This window comes from Chaetodon trifascialis, chromosome 3 (assembly GCF_039877785.1).
Source record: "Chaetodon trifascialis isolate fChaTrf1 chromosome 3, fChaTrf1.hap1, whole genome shotgun sequence".
In the NCBI taxonomy this organism is placed as follows: Eukaryota; Metazoa; Chordata; class Actinopteri; order Chaetodontiformes; family Chaetodontidae; genus Chaetodon; species Chaetodon trifascialis.
Window position 1 is genome coordinate 3,386,819 of NC_092058.1, and position 21,672 is coordinate 3,408,490.

At 43.5% G+C, this 21,672-nt stretch overlaps 2 protein-coding genes across 2 annotated transcripts in view; one reads left to right on the forward strand and one right to left on the reverse strand.

Annotated features, from left to right (window-relative positions):
* The window catches only part of rims4 (regulating synaptic membrane exocytosis 4), a 341,866-nt gene that overhangs the window by 53,464 nt on the left and 266,730 nt on the right, over positions 1–21,672 (forward strand). The window lies entirely within an intron of this gene.
* On the reverse strand, positions 5,056–9,872 carry abraa (actin binding Rho activating protein a). The gene is made up of 2 exons (XM_070959538.1): positions 9,117–9,872; positions 5,056–5,527 (listed from the first exon to the last, which is right to left on the reverse strand). Exons 1-2 carry the CDS (start codon positions 9,756–9,758, stop codon positions 5,090–5,092), a joined length of 1,080 nt encoding a protein of 359 aa, XP_070815639.1. The 5' UTR covers positions 9,759–9,872; the 3' UTR covers positions 5,056–5,089.

The following is a 21,672-nucleotide window of genomic DNA, read 5'->3' on the forward strand; positions in this document are numbered from 1 at the left end:
CTTCCACTCTCCTATATAGCTCTTTATCTGTCTCCCCTCTTCTCTTGTAGTATCTCTCCAGCTCTCACTCGTTCTCCTTCATCACTCATTATTTTCCCTCCCACTCTCTCTCCCTCTCTCTCTCTCTCTCTCTGGCAGACGTCCAGACTCCCTGGTGACCAAACTGATCAGCTTGTATTAAGGTCTCTCTCTCTCTCTCTCTCTCTCACACACACACACACACACACACACACACACACACACACACACACACACACACACACACACACAGACAAAGAGGAAGCAATTGCGTGACAGTGAGGCAGGTCACACTAGGCACACACACAGGCAAAAGCATGACTTGCATGCACATGCGCAGACTGACAGGCAGAGAAGACATCACACACACACACACACACACACACACACACACACACACACACACACACACACACACACATAGGAGTGCTAGCGTGACTTGCATGCACAAAGACAGACTCACACAGTAAACTTGGATGAACCAGCAGGAGATTCTCAGATGGTGCAAACGCAAATTGAGACATACATCATTTTCTCTGCGGGGGAAATTACAATTCCAAGCTACAGCGTGTTTCACCTCAGTCGAACACTGATGCCGTACAGGAAAGAGTTCCACACCGCCGCCTCGACAGACTGTCGCTGTAGCGCCCCCTGCTGTATTACAGGCTGGTCGAATGGAGGAGATGAAGTAACGCAGGGCTGGACTTTAATTCAAGGCTAAAGTCTCCATCGTGTCCTCCTCTCCTCCACTCTATGCTCCTTTGCAGTCCTCTTCCTCTTTTTTTATCCTGCCCTCTTTCTTGCTTCCTATTTCACATTTTAAAAACTTGTTGGGGGAATTTACTGTGTCCAAACTCGTCAATAAAATATTGTGTAAATGAGAAACTTTCACTTTTAGGCATTTATGTGAGGTTCTGCTGTGTGGACTCATGCTGCCAAAAATGTACGACTGCAAAGATAATATGCATCTACAAGTGATCCCACATGTGTGAAACAGGTCCACTCAGCGACTTAATATAGTGTGTACAGTGTGTATAATAACAATGCATCAAATGACAATGTGAAAACAATGCTATGATGTGAATCAACCTCTAATCAGCCAAATCTGCCGCTCCTCTCGGCTTTACAGTGAGCTTCAGCTCATTGTTTAGCTGTCAGACAGATCGTTTTAGTTCACTCTCACCGCTCTCATAGCATCATTTTCAGGCGCAGCAGCTTGTTTTCATCGAGAAAGCTCTAAAACCTCACTGTGCACTACCTGCTCAGCACCAAACAGCAGGCAGACACAGTTAGAGACCAGCTGGTGAACAGAGTGGAACATTTAAAGAGCCAGATATTTCCCTCAGGAGTTCAAAGAGAGTGAATGTTGGACTTACATTTGCCAGGAGGCCGGCAGAGCACCTCCAGATGAGTGATAGCGTCGCTTTGTTTCTGCTGTGTGTAAATAATAAATGGCTGTTTGCTAACTTTGCCATATCAGCTTTAAAGGTGATGATGTGTTAAAGTTGTCGCCCCCAAGTGTCCAAAAAAAACTGCAATTGTCGGTGTGGACCTTGCACTTGGGCGGCACAGTAGTGCAGCAGGTAGTGCGCATTCCTCACAGCCAGAAGGTCGCTGGTTCAATCCCCGGGTCGGGCGGGGCCTTTCTTCCTGTGCATGCGTGGGTTCTCTCCAGGCACTCCGGCTTCCTTCCACAGACCAAAAAAAAAACATGCGCTTTAGGTTAATTGTCCTTAGGTATGAGTGTGAGTGTGAATGGTTGTTTGTTTGCATATGTTGCCCTGCGATCGAATGGCGACCGGTTCAGGGTGTGCAACCCTGAAAAGGGATAGTCGGGTAGAGACAATGGATGGATGGACCTTGCGCTTGAACATGTTTTGTAGACTGGTTCATACACAATTCAGATTTTAGTCATTTCTTTAGGTCATGTTGTTTCAAGCATTTTAACATCCTCACATGTGTCAAATATGAGGTGGATTCTGGTGTTGCTGCTACTGTTGAGCCTTAGAAATGGGGATACAAGTCTTAAAAAGGGGTAAGAATGGCTAAATGGAGTTCTGAAGGATACACACATGTGTTAAGGGTAAATTCAAAGAAAGCTGCACTCATGAATGAAAAATAACATAGCGTCAATGGCAGACATCTGGATTATTCCAGCTGTACCACGTGGCCTCTGCTGTCCCTCACCACACTTCTACTCCACTCCTTTCATTCCTGCGTCTCCTCCGTGGGACACCCTGGTAGCAGAGGGGGATGCAGTGATGGTGGACAGTGAGGAGGAAAAGTGAAAAAGCTCTGCAATTTGCCAACAGTGTCTGGACCGACAGCCTCAGAGTCCACAAGGGCTTAAGACTGTCTCATCGCAGTATCAGCGAGCGCTTAAGGGCTCTGGCATGAACTTCTGGAGACTTCCCCAAGGATTTTTAGCAAGTCTGCAACTCTGTGGCCTTTCAGACTGAATAGCCCATAATTCATTGCAGCAGTGACATCAGTGAATGACACTGGGGATGCACCCAAGAAACGACATCATATAGCAGTGTAACAGTATAGCGATGGTGTCATTGTGTCCAGCATTTTATTTGTCATAAAGCAGCTTTCATTAACAGGTTTTAAGACCTGTAGAGACAAAAAAGTCTTCAGCTTAGTCAGTTTGTTAGTTTGAGTGCAGGGAATTGTCCAGTAGTGTCAGCATATTAAAGAAAGGAGCTTGTCACAGGCAGTGGTGGAGGAAAAATTAAGAGCTTTTGCTTAAGTAAAACTACTATTACCATGCTTTAAAAACTCATTAAAAACTCCTGCTGTCAAATTCTTCACATTGGACTTCACCAAATTACCAGATAACACAAAAATTTAGCAAAGAGGTGGAGCGTGGGTGGAGCTGAGGAGGACCACATGAAGCCTGGTTGCTGAAACCAAACAGCTAACCGTCACTCAAAGTGGTTATGTCTATAATTATGCATAACTTTAAGCCTCAGTATAATTTAAATGAGTGAGTTATATAAAAATTAAATCATCTCGGTTGTCATGAATGGGAAAATTAGCAAAAGAGTGAAACCATTTTTTGTACTAGCCTGTTCTGCTATGAAGTTGGGCATTTTAATATGGGGGTCTATGGGAATTACTTTTGTGGCCAGCCTCAATTGGCCATTGGAGGGACTGCAGTTTTTGGCACTTTAGAGGGTCTGTGAAGAGGGGATGTGGGCATTGTGGCTCATTTATTAATCTTACTGAAGACTGTTTTCACACCCAACCTGTTCAAAAAGACTCATCACAGGCACATCTTCACCCTCTGGCTCTGATTCATTTGGGCTGTGTGTGAAAACTGTCAGTCTGAATTTGGTGCAGATCAAACAGCTGCATGAAGGCCAGTTTAAAATGTGTCCGTCTGGGTCCAAGCAAGCTGTGGTGTGTTTGTGGTGTGAAAGCAGAGCAGACTAACAAGTGGAGTTTGTGCTCGTAGATGTGTGACTTCAGCATGAATTCAGACTCTCATTCATCTGCTGATGGAAGCTGCGAGGCAGCGATCTGTAAACAGGAAATAAAGGAAAACAGGAGGTTTTTATTGATTTCCGTGTAGCTGAATGTTAGCACTCTGACCACAGCAAAAATGACCAAATGTCACAGTCTCAATACTAACTGGGTTTTCTAATGACACGTATATTTACAGGAATCTCAATCTGTGTGCGATTCACCAGCCTGCACAGTTTCTGTAACACATTTTTAACAAAATTCTACCTCTCTAAGAAGACCGACGGGCTCTCACTTTGAATTGAATTATGAAAAGCAGAAGCACTCATTATGCACAACGGCCCACTTCAGACTTTGTTCAGTTTAGTTTTGTTGTGGGATGAGTTGATCCTTGTCAGCGAAGCTCCGCAAAGCTGCACACAGCTCCAACCTGAGTACACATTAACGGCCAGATGACTGCAAACACCTGCGTGGCGATGCATGGACTGTAACGATGCATCGTTTCTTATGTTAGTTTTGTATCTGAAATGAAAGTAACTAGTAACTACCTGTCAAATAGATGTAGTTAAGCATAAAATTCCCCTGAATTGTACTGGAGTACAAGTCTAAAGTATAAATTACTGCTCAATACTTAGATTATATATAAGTACCGTACTTTACTAAATGTACTTAGTTACTTTACACCACTGCAAAACATTAATATGTCACACTCTACAAAGCATTTCTGTTTTGAAAAGAGCAAAAAAGCAACAGTTCACAGATAATTCATGTGGTCCAGAAACAGTTCAGGGTTGTGATTTTTGGTTTGGTGTGTCAGTCCATTGAAAGCAGCCTAAACCTGCTCAGCCAGCTCACATACATGCGCTTCTCTACTGAACAATGTTTGAGCAAAAGGTGAATTTTTCTTTTGATTTGGTAAACGTACATTTAAATCCCATACAAAATGCACATGTAATAACAATAATCCCAAATGATCAAGTTTCTTCTTGGTCACATCGCTGCTGTAACTCCAAAACGGCAGAATACTCCGTGACAAGGCTACGCTCGTTTACGTGTGTTCATCAAAATGAGCTCAGAGGACAAAACAGAGACTTTGTCGAGTCTTTCTGTGAAGTCTAATTCTGTGCGGGTAGAGCTCTCTGGCATGACTGGTGGATTCTCAAGCCTCCCAGTATTTAGCATAGTTAGCAAGGCGAGCATGGTTAGCATGCTAAAGATAGCTTCGCTTCGCTGGATGACCTGTCAGGTATATGAGAAGAACTAATGAGTCTGCTGCGTGTGTGTGCGTGTGTGTGCGTGTGTGTGTGTGTGTGTGTGTGTGTGTGTGTAGACTCCATGTGTACACTCACGTGCTTTTTAATATTTTATGTGCATTAAAATTTAAATGTGACCATTTTTTTGAGAATTTGTCTCCATTCTTGTGATACATTTCCTCCCGCCGTGTTTCCCTGAAGCTCTGTGTTTGTGTACCATCCCTGAACTCGTGATGTATTATTTCTGTCTTCCAAACATGCTTCTTGTGTAGCATGTGTGACGGATAACGCTGCTTCTGTAGACGAGCTGGTGTGTGCATGTGAATGTTCATAAGATGCCGTCATTCTCCTCAGTCCCTCAGTGTAATGACGATGTGATCATCTTGTCCTTTCCACAGCATCTCCCCTTCAAAGTCCAGCATCTTGTGTTTGCGGCAGCGCAGCAGGATGCCCACCACCTTGTCTGATATCTTCACGTAGCGGTCAAAGAGTCGGCCGAAGGTAATGACGGTCCTCCCCTCTTTATCCTTCAACCCCATGTCTCTGATGATCCACACCATCTCCTCCATCTCCCTGTGGATGTGTTTCTGGGCCCTGTCGCCCCTCTGGGCTGTCTTGGAGCCCTCTTTGGGCTGACCGTAGCCGGAGTCGCCCTTGCGGAGGCGCTGGGCCATCGCGAACTCATAGTCGAACTCTTCGCTGAAGGGGTTGAGCTTCTGGCCCTTGACGTGCTGCTCGGACCACTCTTGCCAACGGTTTTTGATGTCGTTTGAAGTGGCGATCTTGATCTGGGGATAAATGACGGCGGGCAGGTTAACGTCAGAGTTTAAAGAGCATCACAGAAGTTTAATTTAAACAAATGAAGAAAACATTATTTCTTAAGTACATTTCGATGCTAAAAGTGCACCTGAAAGATTTTACAGATCAGAGTCAGTTTACCAGCCACAGTGAGCACCGCTTAGCCTCTGAAACCAGCTGTTTTTGTCAAGTCATTGCTTGCAAGTTTGCCAACTTTTCTGAAACTGAATTTCTGGAGAAGCTCTGATGGAGCAGTAATGTCTGTGAATATTCATTTTTTAAAATACATTTGGAGCAGGTTTCACAGAGGCCCTGCAGAGGCTTTAGCTCTCTCTCAGTTCAAACTACTTTGCTGTCACTTTTTCAGATCAGCTAAAAACTCTGCACGGACCCCACCCCTCTGCCTGTGCGTTGATGTTGACTAATGAGTCCGATCTTTAAATAAACTCTCCTTGGTTGGTGCAATTGATCCTCGTCTTGGCCTTGGCTTTGCCCCCAGATGTATACACTAATGGAAATGCTGAATGCATGTTCATATACACCAGCATGCATAAACTTTCTATTTGTCAGCCTCGAGGATCCAGCAAAAGGTTTGAAAACCGAAGCAGAGGGTTTGGAAAACGTAAACCCTTTCCATGCATCGGTGGAACTTTTTCTGATTTGTTTAGGACTCTTCACCTTCCTGTCTCATTTTGCTGCTGTCTTCCTTGTCCTCTCTTCTTTCTCCGAACCCACATTCATCATCCCCCCCCCCCAAACCTTTCCCCCTCCCCCAGCCTTCCCCTCTCCCCCACCTTCCACCTCCGTTGGTATTTTCCTCAGCTTGCCAGGCCTTTCGCTCAGTGTCACCGTATCTCTTTGGAATTTGCTCTATGAAAAGTGAGGACTTGTTACGGAGGGACCTTCCACAAAACCCTGTGAACCCTTGAAGCGATAATGCTCCTGATCCCCTTTTTCCTCTTTTTCCATTTTTGCCACCACCTTTGCTTGTCAGTATTCGTTGCTGTGGTGTTTATGCAGAGAGTAAAGTATATGTACCCTAACCCTGTATAAGTACTGTATCCAAGTATAATTCTGAGGTACAGAATCTGTTCATCTACTTCCATGCAGTGCAGAGGGAGTCTTTTTATTCCACTACATGTATCCGTTAGCTTTAGTTATCTTTCAGATTCAAATTTGCATTTAAAACATGTAAAACAGCTTATAAAATACAACCGGCTGCAACAGATTTAACTACTCAGTAACATACAAACTTCTCAAAATCAGGTTCACCAAGTGCAGCTGACACATTATGGCATCAGTGTAGTTCAGTAACACATATTAATATAAACCCACAGCAACTTTTGCTTTTGTGATTTTTAACCACTTTTAGCTGCTTTGTACTTTTGTTAAATTTAGAATGCTGGACTGATAATGTAGTATTTTACTTTATGTATTGTTATTCTTACTTAAAGCTATCTAATCAATATCTTGATTGAAACACTGAGCCAAGACTACGTGAAATGTGACAGTCGGGGGAAATTCTTAGCATCTTTTAGCTCACTTTTACTGTTTTGGTTCATCAAACTGGTTTCCAGAGGCAGCAGGCAGCCGTTTTTAGAGGAAAAAGCTCTAACACACGCACTGAGCGCCCCCCGCCCAGCATCAAGCAGCAGACGGACAGAGTGTGTGAGTGGCTGGTGAAGAAAGTCGAGCATCCTGCAGCTAAAGAGATATTTTTCCAGCATGTTTATCTGAGGAGCTCGTGGAGTCCAAACCAGAGCTGTTTGTTTGTTTGTCTGTGACCAGATTGGCAACAAATTTATTCCACAATTAACAGACTTCACGTCTTTAAACTAAGCACATCATCGTGCATCAGTGGTAACACAGCTATAATTATCAGCACATTCATGTCCACGTTAGCAATGCCTCCATCAGGACAGCATTGCTGTCATTTCTTCTTCTTCTTTACATTAAAAATGTTCACATTTAAGCTGTGCAATGCTGCACGTTTAACAAACAGCACATTTCATTTAGAACTCATCCAGATCTAAATTCATGAAGTAGATAAAATACCCTCTACGCTGCTTCTCATATCTGTTCAAGGTTTCTTATTTTCCTCTTATTATTCTGTGTCAGCCTCTCATGTTACGCCTCTCGTCCATGTCCCCCCCCCCCCCCCCCCCCCCCCTCCCGCCCTCACCCTGTTCTCCCCTCCCTGATGATGTTCCACCTGAAGGTCAGGTTGGAGAACACGTTGGAGAGTGCGACTATTTTTATTTACATATATTCCACTGCTGCGCGCTCCAGCTTGTGTTTTTATGAGCTGGACTGGCTCTCCGGCGACCCGCTGGCCCACTCCTTCGCCTTTTATAGGAGACATTTTAGCATTGGAGTTATGCAACTGTTGGTTTTGGATTTCTTCAGGTGACATCAAAGGCTCAAACTTGTTTGTTCACGCTGTGTGACTGTGTGTGAATATTTATACTCTTATTTACAGTATTTGTCCTCCACTTTCATTCAGTGACACGGGGAATATTTATTGTGCTTGTGGAGAAAGCAGGAGAAACTCATGAGTGTCCGGTCAAAACACCAATTCTCTTCTATCACAATATAAGATGTTTGGATGTCAGCCAGAGACAAAATGTTTGACCCTTTCTGCCATCTCAGTGTTTTCAGTTGTCTTTCTGTTGGGACAAATTACAAATCATGGCCCAGAGCAACTTTCCCCCTCTGCATTATTTTCCATATTTGGATATTTGGAAAGGACATCGGTTACATTTGTTGAGAAATGTTCAATGTTTTTTATGCGAAAACTATTTTAATTCAATCAGTGACATTTTTTAAATGCAGATAACTGGAACTTGCTAATGAATCTAAAAAAATAATTAAAGATTTAATTATAAGAGTAAAATGATGATGGGAAATTTAAAGAATTAACAAATATAAATCACATAGCATTATCTTGGTCAAGCTAGCTAGCTGTAACGATAGCTTGTTTGTCTCAAATTCATTAAGATTATTTGATGTTCCTTCACTTTCAAAGCAGCTGAATTTTGTCGGCTAAGTCAACTAACTCTTCAATTCAGTTTCATTTCAAGTTCATTTAAAGCTGCAGAAGAACAAGCTGAAATCGCGACATTACAAAGGTGTTCGCCAACAGTCGCCCATTTTCCGAATCTAGCAGCAGTGAAACTAGTCTGATTCCTTTGGGGTCTGAGGTGCCTGACGGATGTTTCGCCAATGTTCACCCTCCTTTTAGCTCTTACTTGTTCTTTAACAGCTGAATTCTCCACCATGTTCACCTGTTTGATTGGCACTAGGCAGATATATTTGGTTCATGATTTTTTTTTTTTTCAGATGCTGTAAAACCAAAACAGTAAGATAAAAGAGGCTAAAAGGCTCCGGCAAACAGAAACCTTTAGCCAATGTATAAAGCTCTGCACGGTCGTCGAGAGACACCTTCCACATGAGACGCAGTTATTTGATCCATTGTTGATATAAAACACTGATTGGTGTAGCTTTAAATGCGCGTTTGAATTCATGTTGGTTATGTCCTCATTAAACATCATTTCTGATCTTGGTGTTGAAACACTCTACCTTGGGCCTGTTGGTGTGTTTCTTGGGCTGGACGACGCTCTGCTCGATTTTCGGCTCGCTGTTGTCGCTGAGCCCGGCTTCCTCTCCCAGCCCGCTGTCCTCTGTATCAACACTGCTGCTTCTTGACCCCAGCTTCTTCTCCTGCAGCATCAGCTTCCTGTCTTGGATGACCCCCCCTCCTCCTCCTCCTCCTGCGCTCTGTAGCGCCCTCATCTGCCGCCGCCGTGTGGGCGACTCGTTGCCCAAGAACGGCTTGCTCTCGTCGGGTCCAGACTCCATCTTGCCTCGGATGGCGTTGACCAAATCCATGCTGCTGCACTCGCTGCGTTTTGGCTGCACCGTCTTGGTCACAGAACAGGCGCGGATCTTGCTGACGCTGTTGTCGCCGGCATCTGCTGCGATTACACGTGGGGTGACAGTAAGTTTGACCACATGTCGTTGCTCTTTTTTGTCTTCCTCTTCAATTGATGCAGGCATCCAGCCACTCGGGATGCTGTCCTGCTTGCTGTTGTGTTCATTGGCCCAGCCCTGCCAACTCTTGGCCAAGTTGGCCACCATTGCGGCGCATTTTATCTTCCGTACCGCCCGTTTGAAAGCCTGTGGCTCCTGTGATGAAACTGTGGTGGTCCCTCCGCTACTCATGGTGACAGGATTCCAGAGGGGACGTTTGCCAGAAATTAGTATTTGTCTTGTGTTTCGCCAAATGCTTTAGAAATCCACTCTGTTGCTGGAAAACTCTACTAATATCTTGCAGAAATGGTTGTGACGATTCCAAAATGAGAAGTTAGCTCAATGCGAATTCCTCAAAGTCTCACAGCTTCTCTGGATCTCTCAGACACGTTACCAGAACAAATGTTCAGCTTCGCTTGGTTCCAACTTGAATCTTAAAAACTCGTCCGTTGGCCTCGGCCTTTATACCCACGACGGATCTTCACAGAAATATCCAGAGCTTTCCAGATCATCAGTCGGTCAGTGGGTGAGCTGCTGGTGTGAAGAGTGCGAGGACTTTGGCTTTAATCCCCTGATGAAGCCCCCCTGGCTCCACACCGGCCTTTAAATAGGGAATGGTCGTAAAGGAAGTGATGTTGCATGGCGTCCACGTGAAACAGGAAAGTCCAGTGTCAACATTCCTATTACTGACACACACACACACACACACACACACACACACACACACACACACACACACACACACACACACACACACAGTGACTGAGGAGTGGAATTTCTCCCAGTGGGATATAGGGAACAGGTGCCCAGTGTTTTTAGCTCTGAGGTTTCTGTCCTTACACACAAATATGCTGAAACACAAACAGGCCGTCACTCTGAGTCAGTCTGCTATACACGGGCGACCAGTGTGTGTGTGTGTGTGTGTGTGTGTGTGTGTGTTCATTGTGTATATATAGGGATGTTTTCATTCATATATTAATTCATGGCACATGAAGTAATGCTTTGGTCGCTTCGATGTGTGCGTGTGAATTCCTAAATTGTGGGTCACACGCTGGAGTGTGTGTGTGTTTGTCCGCGTGTGTGTGCGTGCATAGCTGGAACTATTTCAGTCTCTGCGTGTATTTGTTAATATGTAAGTGTGAAATTGTGGATTATGATTCATATACTGTACGTCTTAGATTTAATTGAAGCGGCTCCTGTTGGCTTCAAATGCAACTTTCTCAGTTCGTCTCTGATGTTTGTGATGATGGACTCATTGTTTTCTTTTTGTTCTTGTGTGTCTGCGTCTTGTTTAACTGTTCCTGTGGTATCTTTAACACCATCTGTATGGTTATAGTGAGTTAATTAGTTTTTAATTTCTGTGTCTTGCCCATCCCACGCAGGATTAAATGCAACGCTATTTATCAAACATCGAAACCTCATTACATGCATCTTCCTCTCATATCTCATCACAGTCTCTGTGCATCATCCATATTCACAAAACCAGTTTCTGTCTAATCTCTCTAAAAATAAAAGCAGTAGTAGTAGTTTTCCATCTTCTCGGCCAAAATTGAGTGGTAAAAACACCAGATCTCACCTTTAAAGATTTTAGGTTTTTCGGTTTAGTTTTGTTATTTCCTGTTTCATGGTGAAGGTTCACTTCATGTGTCAGCTTTTGCTTTGCTTCCTGTGTTTTCTCGGCCTTGTGACTGTTGGATTTGTGTCACCCGTGTCTTATTCTCCTCTCGTCAATATAAGTCCGTGTGTTCTCCTGTGAGTCAGTCCCTTGTATGTGGCGTTCATGTTTCCTGTCTTACCTGCTTGTTGGATCTGTGCCTTGTTTCCCTGAACCTTACTTTTGTTTGATGATGCTTTTGATGTAAGTCAAGATTTTAGATACACATTTCCACAAGAGTTAATTTAGTTGAGGTGCATTTCCTCTTTCTGGAGTAGGTTGTGGGTTTTACATGTAAACACATAAAAAATGATCTCAACTTCTCAAAGTCTGCACATAAATATCAAACGTGAGTCTTATAAACTGAACGCTTCTGCATGTTTATGTGAAACACAGATCATGTTGGTAATGAACAAAGACTTTGCCACAAACTAATGAATGCGTTTATCTTTCAGTACATCTTCCCCAGTGATTTCCTCTCACGTGGCTCGTTACATAATAAACTGAAGTAAGTTTCATCCTGGCAAAGCTCATTAGTGAGTTATTAGTCAACACAGGGGAAAGTGTATTAAAACCAGCAAAGTGACTCTGGATTGAGTGACAGAAAGACTGCGAGATTTATTGTGCGATTAAATGATTCATTTGCAGTATCCGGTCATTAGTGCTCATTAAACGTAATTAAATTTCTCCAAAGAAATCTGAGATAACTTCCAGCTATGGTTCTAATGCTTTTCTACTCATGCTTTAATTCAGTTTTATTGCTGCTGTCATCTTTATGCACATATGCTGCACCTTAATAAAGAAGTGTTCCAGCAGAAACGTGTTTATCTGTTTGAAAGGTCATGAAGTTGTTCGGTGTTGCTCACGTTGCATCATCCTCGTGCACAAAGCATAAAGAGAACCCACTCAGGTGTTGTTGATTTAGTTGACAAACCAAAATGTAATTACTGATCAGAAAATGTTCAGTATGATGCTGTGAGCGAGGTTTAACGTTTCTGTGTGTGCAGCCAGACAAAGCCGAATGCGTCTTCTGAGTGTCTGCGGACTAAAATAACCAACCAGGGGCCACGCCGTCACCAGCTCAGGTTTCTGGTATGTGTGAGTGCGTATGTGTGTGCGCTTCAGGTTCCCAGCCTCATGCCAACAGCTGCCTCACGTGCACGCTCCCACCGCCCACTGTGCACGGCAGGCTTGCACAGAAATAGACATGCCTGGCACTTGAAAGCCATGAGAAAGGTGTGAGCGCCATGTGTAATGATACGAGTATTTATACGTGACTTAATCAGAGCAGAAGTGCTTTTCGTGAACCGCGAGGCACCGGCTGAATAATAACATGGAACACTTTGCAGGAAAACTCTCCGTGTTTGCTCACCTGCAGCGTCGAGCAGGTTCAGATGCAGAGCCGTGGGCTGGCAGGGAGTCTGTGTACTGCTTAAGGGCAATTGGGTGAAAGTGGGGCTTTTTTTAAGTTGCATGTTGGTAACAACGTAACAGACAAACCTAAAGGAAACATACGAATGATATCAAATCAATAAGGAAGTCATATAACTGCCAGTAATACAGAGATACCCATGCACACCTCCTTCACTCCAGCATGATCCAGTATGCTGCAGTCATAACTTCACCACAATATGAGCAAATTCCTCATATTAGCACATATTACACATACATATTCATTAGCTGCATTTGATAAAAGACAGGCTGAAGTTTTTGGTCACAAAAATAGTTAAAAATCTTTTCTTCCAATGAAAAGTGTTTCTTGTGACCGACGTTTCCTCTAATCTCACGTAGCCAGGCCTCCAGCTGGTCAGACTCACGACGATAAGCTGCTGCTTTACAGGAAGGAGCAACAAGCCCGGACACTGAAGCAAACTTTAAAAGCATCAATCGGCCTTTGGAGTTTGCATGCACTGAAGTTTGATTGAGATTGATTGATCTGATGTAATTGGGTTTGCTTGGCATTGACAAAATGTTGAGCGAGTCAGCGAGAGAGAGGATTTATGAGCTGGGTTTAAATGTGCATTGTTGAAAAGTACGAGCGTGAAAAATCCCTCTGCAATCTCCCTCTGCAGGCTTTGTTTTCTTTATTTTGTCAAATTCTTAAATGTGACAATGTACCAAAAACAACAGCTGCAGCGCTGCCCAGAGGACTGTTGAAGGATCTTCATCTGGTGAAGGAGCTGCTGCAGCTTCACTGCTGCTAACTTTAGTTGCTGGCTTCAGTGCAAAGTATATTGTGGCTACAGGTGGCGCTACAACTTTATGCATCATGGGCGAAGAAACGGAAAGTGATGCGATCATTCAGAGCAGCTCCAGACGCGGCTCTGTGATGGGATGCTTCTTGCAAAAATGCACCTTGGGACAGCCATTTTTTGGCCTATTCAGTAGAATTAACAAAAGAAAAATACCATAAAATATCTAAAATTTCTTTTTTGCTGACTGGTCAAATTTCTATGAGGCGACGGGGTTGGAGACAATGTGAATTTGTGATGTTGCATCAGGTTTGTTCCACCCTTCAGATGCAACATGCAGCCTCTACCCTCCAATCCAACGCCGTAGCAGCACTAATTACCCATCCTCACCTCAGCAGGAAGGAAGGCAAGAGAAGCATTTTACGGCCCACAAGCTCTCCATTTTCTTAACAAAACAACAGATTATCTCTGACTGACTAAACATATGTGCGCACAGATGACGGTCGATATATTTTTGCGTGTATTTGTGTCTAATTGGAGAATGTCTTTTTCTGTGTCTGCTGACGCCATCGCTGCGGGGGGGCGGGCGGCTGCAGAAGTGAGATCTCATTACTGGTCGGTTCTGAGTCCAATGCCAGTCCTGGCAGAGTGAGACACACACAGCCTGTGACACACACCAGCTCTCACACATTTCCACTTCTATACTTATGAGGGCCCTCGATGACGAAATGTATTCCCGAGCACACGACTCTAACCTTAATCATCACAGCTACATGCTTATCATACCCCTGCCGTTAGCCTGTAACCCTCAAATAGCCATTTTGATAGAAGTTAGCTCACTTTCCAACAATGTCCATGCTTTCAGGGTCTAAAACTGTAATATGTCCTCATAGAATGAAAGTTTTGGATCAATGTAGAAGCACATGCAGGCATACAAGAGAGTACAGTTTAACACACACACACACGGTAAGAAGACAGATCGGAGTCAGTGTGAGAAGAGAACCAGTCGCTGGCTGCCCATGACGACCATGACATCATCGAGCAGCCGCGGCGATGAACAACGTGTCCTGATCCGTCTGGTGAAAAGAGCAAGCGTCTCTGGCTCCGGATCCTCCTCAGTCTGCATCAGCAGAGGAAACTGTTACGAGGCAGCGATTACAGAGTGCTGCAAAAAAAATAAAACCACTCACGCACACTTCAGACGTGCTGTCCTCTTGGTTTTTTTAGTGGGAATTACTCAGTAAAAATGGCAGCGTGGTCGTGCTGTTGCAAGCAGTGACGCTTCATTTTGAGCTCACTGACCTGCTGTACGATGTTTTTTTCGAGCATCAAAACAAGGTTATCACAGCAGGTCCCGTCATATCGGGTCAAAAGCTCATGCCATCCTATTTATATGTTTATTAGTGTGAACTGATAGTTGCAGGCTTCCACACAGACACAGAGTCCTCTCAGTCTTCAGCCTCACAATAACGCCGAATGGGCAATAATGTTTATAATCTTCAGTGTAAAAGCATAATTACATTCAGGCCGTGAACTCGTGTGTGTAGATACTTTGCAGAACAGATATTTTCCTCTGCCTCTGGGCCTCTCGTTGACACGCAGTGTTTGAGGTCGCTTAAGTGCAGACTTTTCAAAGGTCTGATTTCTGTGTGTTTGTTTGTAAAATGGGGCAGCTGTGGCTCATCCACCAATCAGGAGGTCGGTGGTTCGATCCCTGGCCTATCCTTTGGCAAGATACTGAACCCCAAAACTGCCCCCAGTGCTGCGCCATCGATGTGCAAATTCATATGTAGGTCGCTTTGGAAAAAAGTGTCTGCCAAATTATGTGATTATATTTTTAAAATGGTGCGTTTGGGAAACAGTGATGTCAGTTTGCACATGCTCGTTGTTGCTTTGTGTACAGTGACAGACCACTGGTTAGTCTACCTTTGGTTAGCTCTAACAAGCTGTGTGCCAGAAAGGTGTTAAATACCTACAAACAAAGAAATAAGTAGCTGCTCTTCTTTAGTATTTGGCACATTGTTGATTTAGACTTTATCGCCACCTACTGGCTCGGATGCTCGTTCAAGCGTTTGGCATCATTTTTGTGATCCGGTGTGTACGGAGACGTTTTGTAAATGAAGGTCATGGACAGATTTCTTTTTAAACCATGGGGGAAATATAATATTGTAGAAGAAGACAAGATGCTGCTCTGGTCACATATGACGTGCAGGATTCATCAGTGTTCGGTCAAAGCAGTTTAAATTATTTTGTATCATCCTTTTATGTATTTATTCAGTTTTTGCTGTTTACTTGTGTTTGATGCTGCCTTAACCTGTAAGTACGGAGCTATCAAACTGATATCTCCTCTAATCTCTCTACCTTCACTCCTCCAGGTTGTCATAAAAGGTCCAAGCAGGACGTTTATTTTATCTTTGCCCACTATAATAATGTCTCCTTCTTCGCCACATTTTCTTGCACTTGGTGGATCGACTCCTGGTTTCTGTAGTGGATGTTTGCATGACTTTGAGTTTGCACAGAAGAAGCTGAACGCCACAGCAGTCCTCGATTGTTTGTAGTTCTTAATTTTGCTTTCTGCCATCATGCAGGGGAGCAGAGAGAGGGGACGGGGAAGTGGGACAGCGGCAGATCAGAGCATGAAGCTGCGCTCACAGCCGCACCGTCGCCCAGACGAGAGGCAGCCCGAGACAGAAATAGACCTGACAGGCTTCCTTTGGTTCTGCACTGCTCGTCTGTTCCCTCTCAGCTGTGAATATGACACAGCTGAGTCACACAACGACGTGTGCATGTGCATGTGTGCGTGTGTGTGTGTGTGACGCAGAGAGAGAGCTGATGTGCAGCTCCTTTGTGTTTATGCAGGTGTGTGTGAAGTGCTTTCAGGTGTGTGTGCGTGCGTGCGTGTGAAGAACCTAAGAGGATCAGTCAACTTCAATCTTATGTCTTGACAATACACCAACGCACCTCCGCACATCTCCTCTTTGAAGTGTGTGCGCGTGCATGCGTGTGTAATTTAAAATCCAGCCGCGTCTTTATTTCCTGCTATAAGCTAAATAAAGCGGATTAAAGTGCTTTACCATCTCGCCATTGTCATCTCCAATACCATCTAACCACCGACGTGACTGAACAGGCAGCACAGGCAGATTTGTTTGACATGTTATTCAATTCTTCTCTTGCATTTACAATTCTCTTTTAATGCATTTGTTCTACTATTTCATTAATTTCCTCCAGTTCGTCCTCTCCCTGCACCATTTTCTTCATTTCTGCTTATTAAAAGGAATATTTCTCCTTATCAGCGTGCAACAATAAACTGCTGTATAACTGATTTGTATGCCTCGCTGAGCTGTCTTTTTCCTGCTCTTTAAACATCAGCCATTATTTCTGCACAGCTTGCTCTCGGCTGGACCTCCACGGTGTGGCGGATAGATTTGTAATGCAGTGCAAAACTTCCAGCCTGTAATAAAGTGTTGCATCACCAGCAATCTTCCCAGCAGTTTCCCATCTTTCTCCCTCTCTCCCTTGTCTCCCTCCATCTCTTCCTCCCCTCATTCCTGTGCTCTCTGTGGAGAATGGGTGAAAGGATCTGTGTGAACAGCTGTGCAGAGGCTCCGTTGTGATTTATTGGAGCGGCGTTTGCAGTTTTTGTTCCACACAGTGCAACCGCAGGGCATGTGCATCTACAATATGTTTTCAGGGGGATTACCTGAGTCTTTTGTGGTGCGTTTCACATCAGTGCCAGCATTATGTTCCATCACACCTTTTGCAATGATGTGATTGTGTGATTTGTGCAGCGTCATGTCTCTGAGGAGTTTCAGTCTTAGGCCGGTGCACATCACGGAAGCAACAGTGAACGCAAAATTAGCATCATGTTGTGCTAATATCCCCGGGTTTGCATCTTGTCTCAGAGCAAAAGAAGAATTAGGCAATCGCCAAGAGGCATACACACACACACACACACACACACACACACACACACACACACACACACACACACACACACACGGTGCTTTCTAGCAACCATTCTGAAAGACAAATAAGACTAAGAGTCTTCAGCTATGCTAGCAGACATGTAAGGCTGTATACAGGTGGTCCTTTGAGCTAAATGCTAATGTAAACATACTAACATGATGACAAAGCCAACATTTACCATGCTCATCATCTTAGCTTAGCATGTTAGCATGCTAATCAGAGGCAGAATCAGCTTTATTGGCCAAGTATGTGTGAGATATTTCAGTGGACCATCTGACCAGCTGACTTTAAGCAGGGGTTCGTTTAAACTCTACTTTCTGTCCAGTGAATGGGCTTCAGCTACACACACACACACACACACACGAACATGAACACATTTGCCATGATTGGACGGCTGTTCTGTGTTTTGCAGTAAAGTGAAATTCGCGACAGCATGCCAAAGATCATTTCTCCTCCATTTCCTCTCTTTTGTCATCACTCCGTCGCTCCGTCCATTTCGTCTCTTGCTGTTGTGGTAACAAGGAAAATGAGTCTGCACTCTCATAATGGAGATGAATAAGTGATGTTAGAAACAGTATTGCCAGCATTTATCACTTTTCAGCTTTCCGCCCTTCTTTTCTCTCTCATTTCTTCCCTCCTTCCTTTGCAATAATCAACCCAATAAGTGAGTCTGTAATGGTGGAAGATATTTTGATGACACATGGTGTTGCAGCAGACTTGCTGTAAGTGCAGTAGTCATATCCAAACCCATTAGATAATGGAGCTAATACCGTGATGGAGCAGATAATGCCATCCTCAGCTCGACTTCCTGTACACAATGTGGAATATATGGATTTGATACATTTCCTGGACAGCCACGCTCACTTTTAATTGGCTAGAAAGCATCAATAATATTTCGTTATTAAATTACAACTATTAAAACAAGTTAGCTATGCATATAAAAAGCAAGAAAGACTGCTTACGCATCGGCTGCACACAGCTGTGTTCTACCTGTTTCTCCTGAATTGTAATGAGACTGTTAGCTTAATGCAGGACTGAGGCAAGACAAATGCACACGGGAGGCTGCCTGCAGAGTGTACAGTATAGAACACTAACACCAGATATATGCAGAGTACATGTATGCCGGACACTAACAACTGCTCTTGGTCTAACAAGCTGTGTAATAAATGATCCCCTCATTCTGCAAAGAGCTCCACTGCACAGAAAAATATTGCTGCTGTCAAATATAGTTTTAATATATTCATCATGTGCAGCTCCCACAGCCATGTGCGGCCTCTTCTTCGCTGGTGTCTATTGGACACCGTCTCGCTGTTTTAATGAGGAGCTCATGTCAGACATGGACAATTACGCCTTTTGGATCAGTGCTCTGAGATAAAGGATCCATTTGTTTTTGCATAGATTGCTGCCGTCATGTGTTATTTGATGCATCGCTGTTGTCAAATGAAAAGCAAATGTGTTTTTAGACGGATTAATGTGGCTCTGTTGATGTGTCTTTGTTGCTCCACAGCTTTGGTCTGGACTCAAACATCTCGACTACTGGATGGATTGTGATGAAACTTTGTGCAGAAATTTGAGGCTCCCAGGGGATGAATGCTAATAACTTTCGTGATCTCCTAACATTTCCTCCAGCACCTTGTGTCAGCACTTAGCTCAAAGCTGTGCTGGAGTACAGCCTCACAGAGCTGCGTGCATGGCCGACTCCTCGTCTTGTTCCAGAATAACGGAAAACTCGGTCACTTTGAAAATCTAATGTTCGGGGTCGTGACATAGCAAATTGTGAGCACACCTCTTTCCAGGAGCCAGGTGGGTGGAGTTGCATCATCAGGAGATGCAGCTCACCTCGTCTGGTTACAAGGTCTACAGTCGACCTGCTGCTCTCTCCTCTGGCTTCCACCCTGTTTTGTTGTAATGTTCATTTTTGTCTTATTTTCTTAATTATTTGTATTAAATAAACTTACTTTTAGTCACAGCTCTTGTATGTTCTTTCTTTCTTTGTCTGGTTTTCAGCTGAGTTGTGATGCACGCTAACAGCTTTTTTCTTTTCTTGAGTAATTAGTAAAGATTAAGTAAAGGTCTTGCTAATGCACATGGGTGTGAATCATTGTGTTGAATTGGAACTCTGCTTAGGCTGATGTTGCTGATGATGTAGGTCTAAAGAGTGAAGACATGTCAGTAAAGAACAGTCTGAACACACAGTCCTGAGGAGACGTATCATCAGGCAACATAAGTGAGTATTTGCCTGTTTTTTTATGGTCCTCACTGTAACGTCCCTGAAAGGGATGTTGGTATTAAAGCCGTCCACCTTCATCCTCAGTGTGCTATAAACTAAACATAAACTTGTGTAGGGTTTCACATGAAGGCTACAATGTTGAGAACATATAAAAACATGACGCTTTGTTTCAAAAGGTGAGATAGGAAGACGGTTTGTAAATGTTTTATCTCTTGCAACACACACGCCTGGTTGAAGCTCAGTGATGAATGACTGTTAGCAGAGTGGTCGCTCCATGGAGACGTACCGCTGGTGTCCATTAGTTTTCATTGTGTCATCCTCCTGGCCGCTAAGTACTGCTTGGTCTCTACTGTGAGGAGTCTCTCCACCAGCTGACATGCTGATATATTAACTGGTCGGAATAACGAGCTTCATTATTACAAAGACACCTCATGTTTTCACAAGTCAGAGCTCTGAATGCACGTGTGTGTTCAGTTCAGCTTTATGGCAGCATGAAATGTTTGCATTGTGGGCTTCTGCAAACCACAGATACATTAAATTTGCATGTCACATATATCATATTAGCTGCAAAAGGTATCAAAGTGAGGCCGTTCAGATGTTTATGAGCTCAGTGGCTCGACAGTTAGGTGAGACGACAGGTTTGGGACATTTTCCAGATTTGTTTATGCCGTCAAACATGGGCATGTTCAGCCAACATGTGATCTTTCCTAATCCTAGCCAAATGTTTTCTGCACCTAAACCTAACCAAACCTTCACAGCGTTGACACAACATAACACTGAAAACTGAAATGTTCAGAAAAGCTTCAACATATCTGTGTTTTGCTGGAAGTGCAATGCTAACATTTATTCTGGCGACTGGGTTTAGGTGAAGGTTAGGAAATGCATGGTGTCAGTGAGGGTCCTCACAAGTACAATAATCCAAACTGTGTGTGCTCTATAAAAACCCCCGACTGTTGTCGTTCGCTGTGTGTTCGTCTATTTCTGTGCTCACCTCTGAGTGTTTGGCTTTGACATTGCTGGAGCACATTAACATTACAAAGAGCCAGTTAATGTCTGTGTCCTGCTGCTGCTCCTCAGAGATGAGCGTCTGCCCCACTAACAAGTCCTTGATTCACAAACACACTCACAGATAATATTAAGCTGCCGCAGGACTGCTGTCGCACAGCAGCTGGCATTGTGTCCGTTGTACTTTTGTGGGCCCCGTTTTCAATAAACTGTGTGAAATGTGTGTAGAAAGAAAACAAAGAAACTTACCAAAAATGATTAGAAAACTAATGAAAACCAGTTTTCATTGTTATTCCCAAAGGTAGAAAATTAACAAAATGAGTCCAATCGTATTTTTACTGTCACACAGATCCCTCAGAAACACACATTTGAACATTTGAACACAGTCTAACTCAACAAATCCTCCAAACGAAACGATGACATAATTCATTAGTCCCTGGGAAAACAATTACATGTCACTATTACAAAATAACTGATTGGACCATTTTCTGCTCTGATCTGCATCATTAAACTTTGGTTAGTTTTAAACACCAAACAACATTTTTAAACCTGCGATTACTGCTTTTTTTGACCACTTGGGGGCAGTAGACACCTTTTGAGTTGGCAATCTTGTTGCTTATTGTCAAATCTAGCGGTTCCAGAGCAACATTATTATTCATACAGTCATCTTCCAGTCCAGTATTCACTTTCTGTTTCTACTCTCTGCCATATGAAATATCTGCTAAATGCTCCACTGTGTCTGTTTACGTCCTCGTGCTTCCACAAGTTGCTGCATAGTGAAAGAAGTTGTCTTGAAACTTATTCTGATAATAAAACTTGGAGAGAAAAAAGAGGAGAGAGCATACAAAGCTTTCTTTTAACTAAACCCTGAGCTTAAATCAGTTTTATCATCTAATGTCAACGTCTACTGCACAGATAATTTGAGATAGAAGATAATTTACAGACAGAAATATTTACACCAGGCATCCCAAGAGATCAAAGGATCTCCTGCAGAGCATTTGCTTGATGCATAGAGCTCATTTTCTTCTCCAAAGAGGTAACATTACTCTGCCTCCTTCA

What these genes read in the sequence shown, in the direction of transcription:
- abraa (XM_070959538.1), bottom strand. Translation starts at nt 9,758, where the DNA reads ATGAGTAGCGGAGGGACCACCACAGTTTCATCACAGGAGCCACAGGCT. An exon ending in AACACACCAACAGGCCCAAG is followed by an intron (nt 5,528 to 9,116) that starts GTAGAGTGTTTC and finishes ATTTATCCCCAG; the next exon opens with ATCAAGATCGCCACTTCAAA.